This window comes from Microtus ochrogaster, unplaced genomic scaffold (assembly GCF_000317375.1).
Source record: "Microtus ochrogaster isolate Prairie Vole_2 unplaced genomic scaffold, MicOch1.0 UNK22, whole genome shotgun sequence".
Taxonomy (NCBI): domain Eukaryota; kingdom Metazoa; phylum Chordata; class Mammalia; order Rodentia; family Cricetidae; genus Microtus; species Microtus ochrogaster.
The window spans coordinates 174180-182082 of NW_004949120.1; the positions used below are offsets into that span (position 1 = coordinate 174180).

Genomic DNA, 7903 nt, shown 5'->3' on the forward strand with positions numbered 1-7903 from the left:
CTGGAACTAGCTCTGTAAACCAGGCTGGTCTCGAACTCACAGAGATCCGCCTGCCTCTGCCTCCCGAGTGCTGGGATTAAAGGCGTGCGCCACCACCGCCTGCTTTGTTTTAAATATGAGACTTGGCTGAGAAATTCAACTTCTATGAATACAAATGACTATTTTGCTCACCACTATTCCCCAAAAACTTAGATCAGTGCTTGATTTTTAGGTATCACATAGTAAAGATTTGCAAAATGAATGAAGATGAACAATAGAAAATTGTAATATATTTACCTATACTAACTAGAACTAGGAAAAGGTCATTAGCAGTTTTTTGCTTTGTCCTGCTTTAAGTTTTAATATTTCTAAGTAGCATTAAAATATACTCACATAACTGCTTCACTTACTCTGGGTTATCCTCTGTGGTGGTTTGAATAAATATGGCACCCATAGACTCATTATGTTTGAATGCTTGACCCATAGGGAATGGCACTATCAGGAGGTGTGGCCTTGTTGGAGGAAGTGTGTCATTGTAGGGGTGGGCTTTGAGGTCTCACATGCTCAAGCTGTGTCTAGTGTGGTACTTAGTCTCCTTCTGCTGCCTGTCGATCAAAACGTAGAACTCCCAGCTCCTTCTCCAGTACCATGTCTGCCTGCATGCGAGCATGCTTCTTGCTATGCTCATAGTGGACTAGACATCTGAAACTGTAAGCCAGCCCCAGTCCCAATTAAATGTTTTCCTTTATAAGAGTTTTTTGGTTATAGTATCTCTTCACAGCAATAGAAACCCTAACTTAGACATCCTCCTTTCTTTATTTCAATCTGAATTCAGAATTTGACAACTTAGCAGAGGAATCCTTTTAGTAGTGCTTTTGGTGCCACTTCCCCCTTTTTTCTTTTGAGTAGCATTTTAACTGTTTGCCAGATATTGCTCTAAATGCCTAAAATGTGAAGTCTTTTTTCTTTGAGTTTCATAGACAGGGATTGCACCAAACTACTTTCAGTATACCTTCCTAAAATTCTGAGCATATTTATGGAATGGTACATTCTCCATGGCTACTATAAACTGGCTCAAAGGTTACAGGTTGACTTTGTCCTATGGACTGCAATGCTTTGTTTACTAATTGAAACTGCTTCGTTGACTGGAGTCAATTCTGGAAGATTCCAGTTTTGGAAGGGGAAGTTCATTGGCTCACCAAGGCTAGTATATAATTTTCAGTGTATTACAAATATTCAGTGTCTTTTAGTTGAAAATAAGAATGTCAGCCAATAGTTTTCTGATGTTATACTTTGTAATTACCTTGTGTCTGGCCTAGGTTGGTAATCTATAATCTTTTTTACTTATTAAATCCAATTTAAATAAATCTTATATTCTGTGCTAATGAAATATATATTTAAAATACTAACAGTTTTATCATCCAGGCAAACACAACCTGTCCCTGTCCCTTTGGGATCTGGGAGAGGCAGAGTTGCCACCCCAGAACGCATGGCAGGCAGTGCCCTGACTATATAGGTGTAAAGGTTCCTTTAAGAGACAAGCTCCACCCACACCCATTCTCTTTCTTCTGTGTCTCTGTCTCTTTCTATCTTCTTTCCTTTCCCAATAAACTTTTCATGTATGCCCTGTGTAATGGTGTGTTTGTCCCTCGCCATGGGATCAGCAGTTCCACCTCGTGCTGCATATCAGTACAAACAGTTTTGAGCCATAATTTTTTTACCTGCATCCATTAATGCCAAACTTCCACCACATGCAGATGCCATAGAAGATGACCCTATTGAAAAAAAAGAACCACTTGTCATATATTGATTTCTTAAAATACAGAAAAATGACTAGTCTCATTTCCTTATAATATACTACACTTGAATATAAATAGTCAATAGTCTTTTTTTCTTCTTTTTTTTTTTTCTAAGACAGGGTTCTCTGTAGCTTTGGTGCCTGTTCTGTACTAACTCTTGTAGACCAGGCTGGCCTCGAACTCACAGAGATCCACCTGCCTCTGTCTCCCAAGTGCTGGGATTAAAGGTGTGTGCCACCACCGCCCAGCAGTCTTTTCTTCTTTGTATGTAAACTCACTTAAGGGGCTGGAAGATGACTCTGGGCAGAAGTGTTTGCTGTACAAGTTTCAAGACCTGAGTTTGAATCCCTAATATGAATAATAGAAATGCGGGGTGTAAGGTCAGGTGTGCATGAGGTGCAGAAACAGGAGGATCATTGTGGCTTGCTGGCTGCCAGCCTAGCTCCAGGGTCAGTGAGAGATCTAGTGAGGACTAAGGTGGCTAACTTTGGTGCTGCCTTAAAAATCTGTGACCACCTCTAGACCTTGAACTCTGCCCATTCTGCCTGAGTTGACAATATCCAGTCTTGACTCATGGACTAATTTATTCTATTTATCTTTGACCTGTAAGCCTTGCTTCTCTCTTGATGCCCACTTATTATTCATCTGATATGTGGGAGCTATCCTTTGTCAGATGGATCCCCCTCCAAGATTAATTTGCTCTGTTGTTTGTTTGCAAAAAAATAAAGTTCCCCAAATCAGGTGTATTGTAATACATGCAAAAATGGAATATTTATTTCTAAAGAGCTTTCAAAATAACTTAGTAGCTAAAAACAGATTCAGGACAAAGGTATGATCAACTTAACATATTTTCTCCTGCAGCAAGCTTGAGGCTCTAATCTTTTTAAGGAAAGAAATACTGGAATATCGTACCGTTTGACTCAAGGACTTCAGATGTGACTCTTATGGTAAAAGGAAAATCTTTGGGAATAACGGGAAACAAAGCTTTCTCAGCAAGAGCACCTAAATCAGAATACAAAACAATGAGCAAAATGCACCAACGCTCTCTAAGAATACAACACAAGCTTAGAAATGTACTCACCGTGCCCAAGTTCTCTTCTATTTACACCAGTAACTTTGCCAATTTCATTGGTTGCATAAGGAGGAAACTTCAAAACAAAACACAAACACACACGTAAGTGACATGGAAACATGCCTAAACATTACCAAAACAATAAAACAAATTACAAAATAGAACCCCACTTTTGTTCTAGAAAGTACATTATCTGTCTGTCTGTCTGTCTATCTTCTATGTATCTATATCATCTATCCATGTGTCTGTCTGGAAGATGTCTGAAAAATCCAGAGTATGTATCACCGTACTAAAATTAGCAATTTGTAAGTACTTCCTGTCTACACAAAGAGTAGGAACTGTCATGGAAATTTATTTCATTTGCAGATCTATTTTTATTTTATGTATAGAAGGTTTTTGCCTACATGTCTGGGTACACGTGTGCCTGGTGTCTATGGAGGCCCAAAGGTGCTGGATTTGGAGTTAGGTGGTTATAAACCACCACGTGGAGGCTGGGAACAGGGAATTACTGACTAGAAAGCTATTCATCTAGGTCTCTTTTCTAAGCAATAAAATAATTACTAAATCAGCTTTCACATATAAATGATAAAATGTTAATGGGAGGACTGGGGGAGTGGCCACACTATCAAGTTCTTTTCGTTTTGCTGTATCATAGAAATCTTTAATAAAAATGTTAAAGAAAAATGATCTTACCTCATAGTGCAGCATGAAATTTTTATCTTTTACCCCACTACAAGAAAAAGGAATAATATTAAAAACATTATGAGGCATAAGCAAATTTACTTCCATAAACCACTAAAAATGATTTATTATGCTTTCAGAAAAACAATTGAGTATTAATGAATACTGGTCTGAAACTCAAAACTTGAACAGAGAGTGAATGGGAATTTGTTTTTGGTTTTGCATAGTCTCTCGCTATGCTCTTCAGGTTGGTCTTAAACCCCTTAGTAGGCAATGCTCCTGCTCCGGCCCCTTGAGTAGCTGAGAGCAAGGTGTCTGACAATAGCTGGGACTTAAAATTGAATTCTAGGTTGATTGTAGAACACAATTTTCTTTCAAAAAAAGAAAGTCTTTTGTTACTGCTTTTTAGAGGCAGGGTTTCATGTATAAAGGCTGCAGCGAAGGATAAGCCTTGGGCTGCTGCTCTTCCTGCCTCTACCTCCACAGCGCTGACTACAGGTATGCACCTCTATGCCACACAGGTGATAACGGAGACCGAATCCAGGACTATGTATGTTAGGAAAACACTCTACCAACTGAGTACATACATCTCCAGTTTCCAACCTATTAACTTACTATGTACATGAAAACAAGGCTGGGGGTAGCAATCCTGAAAACATTAGAGGTTACAACCACCAGTTAGGCAGGAAGGGCCTGAGTCTCAGGACCATGATGCAATAAGGAGACATTACCTTAAGCAGATGAACAGTTTTACTGTTGAGTTTGAAGAACAGGAGGGGAACACAAAATTACGTATGAGTTGAGACCAGACGGTTTTCATTAAGAGTCTCTGGCTTTATTTTTAGCACCCGGGATTTCACTCATGTGTTTGTTCTCAATTTTGTAATACAAGCTTTATTCAAGATTACCTGAGAACTTGGTTATGTTGCAAGAGACATAAACTAAATGTAATCATGTCACAGAATAAATGCTTTGCAAATGTGTTCCAAACCAACGATTTAGAAGAAAATACAGTTCACCAACAGAGAAGTATTCTTGGCAATTCTGACCATGTAGACAGAAAATGAAGTGTACAGAGAAACAGGCTATAAAAGTAATAACCAAGTCTGCTATGGGGGCTCCTAGCTATGATCTCAGCATTCAGAAGGTTGAAGCAGGATGATTGCTATGGACCTGAAAGAAGCCTGTGCTATAGACTGAGGCCTTATCTCAAAAAACCACACAATCAGAACAGCAATGCCCTTTGAGGGTTTGCTAGTGGTGAGAGTAGAATAAAATACTAGTGCACACACACATACAAAAAGACATTTTAGTGAATGAACACAAAATATAACATAAAAATATAACTTACTTTATAGCTGTTATAATTTGATCTGACTTAATACTGGATTCTAATGAATCAAATGTAACAGTACAGAGCACCTAAGAAAAGAACAAAATTATTCTTTAAGTTTTAAAACATTAACAACAAAGATTAAAACCAAAAGGAAGTATTCATGAATATGTAGCACAATTAACAAAACCCAGAGATAGACACTGGAGTTCAATCTGAAGGTCAGAAAAGCAAAACAGACAGCCACTGGCTCTTTCCTTAAAAGTGTGCACCATTACTGCCTAGTTTCTATGGAAAACTAGTGTGGCTACTGGGATTAAAGATGTGTGCCATCACTGCCTGGTCTATAAGGCTGACCAGTGGGGCTATTTTACTCTCTGATCTTCAGGCAAGCTTTATTTATTAAAATACAAATGAAAGATCGCTACATGTGTATATGAGTATATATATACATACAAACATATGTATGTAGTTTGTTGATCTGCTGCTCATTTGGGGTGTGTGTTGGAGCTTTAACGGAGGGCCTTGCAAACCAGCTACAATCCCAGCTCAAACTAAAGATATCTGGCAAACTTAACTCTTCTAAAGGAAAATGTTGTAATCTATAAATACATACTACATAATGCTAGACATGGCAGTTATTACAGGAAGTATACACTCACCCTGAAATATTCAAACTGATTGTACATCTCAACAATTCAAAAGGCTAACACATAGCCTAAGTAGGGCTCACTAGGGCTGCTGAGGGGGAGAAAGAGGAAGGAATATTCATAAAAACAATGCTATTCCATAAAAGAAGCCTCAACAGAGGTTCAGTCAAAAAACCTCTGCCTGTTTAAAGGAAAGTTCATCTTTGTAGACTGACAACACAGCCTAGACATTCAGCAGCATTATCAATCCCACGGTTCAGCTTCAGCAGCAACCAGGGAATGGAGCACAATCCTTAGCTGAGATCTGGATGTCAAAGATCTTGCAGCTAGATTTATAACAACACTGAACAATAACCAGTCAATCCAGAGGTTGGAGGTAGCTCACTGGCAGAGCACTTAAGTAGCATGGTCCTGTGTTCAAACTCAAGCATGGGAGAAAGGAAAGAGGGAGATGCAAAGGAAAGGAAAATGGAGTCACCCACTCTGAGGGGACCTTACTTATGGCTCCTGTAGGATGACTTGCACTTGCAACTCGAGGAGAGAAGAGAGTCAGCAGGAAGAGGAATAATTGCAAAGTAATGGCTGCATTGTCAAGTTTAATGAGAAGACACATTTGTAGATTTAAGCTTGAAATTCTAGGTATGACATATTCTAAGAAAAGTACCTTTTCATAGTCATACTGATGGAATCCAAAAATAGCACATCTTGACTGCACTCACATAAAAATAATAAATATACAGAAATGATTTGAATGAGTTTTTATCAGATAAAAGACAAAAAACAGGAAATACCACATCTTTAAGTGTTCAAAGAAAAAAAAAAAGAAACACCCTGACCACCACTTCTATCAATCCATAATTATATACCAAGAAAAAGGACTAATTATATGACAGAGGCATTTTCAGATTAGTCAAAAAAATAAAAATAAAAAATATAAAGAGAAGTGTCTCTCTGAAGACCTACAGGACAACACTGAAGTTAGCCTGGTCAGAATGACAGAAATAATGATCTAACTGAAAACTTGGATCTTCAGGTGTTAAAATTGGCTTCTTTTTTTTGTTTTGTTTTTATTTTTGTTTTTTGAGACAAAGTTTTTCTGTAGCTTTGTTGTCTGTCCTGGAACTAGTTCTTGTAGACCAGGCTGGCCTCGAACTTAGAGATCCGCCTGCCTCTGCCTCCCAAGTGCTGAGATTAAAGGCATGCGCCACTACTGCCTGACCTAAAATGGCTTTTTCTAAAAATACCTCTTGCCTTCAGAAACTGAATTTTTGCTCAACCTTACAACCAAGTCCATTTAAAACTATATACTCAGTCTGTTTCTCTATGGTGCAGTCAGCCTGTTTAACTAGCCTTCAAGAAAGCAATGTAACCAACTTGTTTTTTCTTTGTAAGTTTTCCAGAACTTTGTATGTGTGTGTGTGCGTGCACACATGTGTGAGCTATGATGATCATGTGCTGACAGCAGCCAATAGATTGAAAGCAACCTTTTTTTTTTTTTTTTTTTTTTTTTTTGGTTTTTTCGAGACAGGGTTTCTCTGTGGCTTTGGAGCCTGTCCTGGAACTCGCTCTGTAGACCAGGCTGGTCTCGAACTCACAGAGATCCGCCTGCCTCTGCCTCCCGAGTGCTGGGATTAAAGGCGTGCGCCACCATCGCCCGGCTGATTGAAAGCAACCTTAAAGAAAGCAAGTATCCACCATAATATCTGTTTGTAGCAACAGTGGATATAGTTTCCTCCCTTGTGAACTCTGGTAAAGACTCGCACTCCTTTCCCATATCATAAGCATAGAGCAAAGTCCACTGCTGGAATCAGAAAAGAGTGGCAGATGGAAGACACAGGAAGTAGACAATTCAAATTTGGGCTCACTCTTGATATAAACTACTCCAGGAGGAAGATTCTTTTCTTTGATATAGCACTGACACATTTTTGAAGGTATGAAAAAAATACCAGGAATGGCAAATATGTGGGTCAGTATAAAAATAAGGCTTTCTTTTTCCTATTTTAAATGCATATGATCATTCAAAGTAACAGTTACAGTACTGCCCTGTGGGCGTATGGCACATGTAGATGTAACTTGACACACTAAGAGCATAAAGGATGGAAGGGGTGGAAATCCACCGAAATTGCTGCAAAGCTTCCTTATTTTAACTCTAGACTCAGAAACCAAAGACGTCTACCATCCCCATAATCACCACAGAGAAATGCATAGGTGCAGCGATGAAGCACACATAACTAAAGAAGAATTCTAGTAAACATGCAAGGTGAGAGGAGGAGGAGGGAAACAAAAGGTCGGTCAGAGAAACAAATAACGAAGTAACAGGCCTAAGTGTGATCACAGCAGCCATTAATGAAGCATAAACTGACCATGCATTCCAGTTAAGAGGCAGAGA

General features: G+C 38.8%; 1 protein-coding gene across 2 annotated transcripts in view; it reads right to left on the bottom strand.

The window, feature by feature from the left end:
- Pnpt1 (polyribonucleotide nucleotidyltransferase 1) overlaps positions 1–7903 on the bottom strand; it is a 40330-nt gene that overhangs the window by 18347 nt on the left and 14080 nt on the right. For both annotated transcript variants that reach the window (XM_005367721.3, XM_005367722.3), the window contains exons 14-18: positions 4883–4953; positions 3544–3580; positions 2860–2926; positions 2691–2780; positions 1701–1754 (exon numbers count right to left, since the gene is read on the bottom strand). In XM_005367721.3, coding sequence (XP_005367778.1) covers positions 1701–1754; positions 2691–2780; positions 2860–2926; positions 3544–3580; positions 4883–4953 — 319 coding nt within the window. The remainder of the gene's footprint in view (positions 1–1700; positions 1755–2690; positions 2781–2859; positions 2927–3543; positions 3581–4882; positions 4954–7903) is intronic.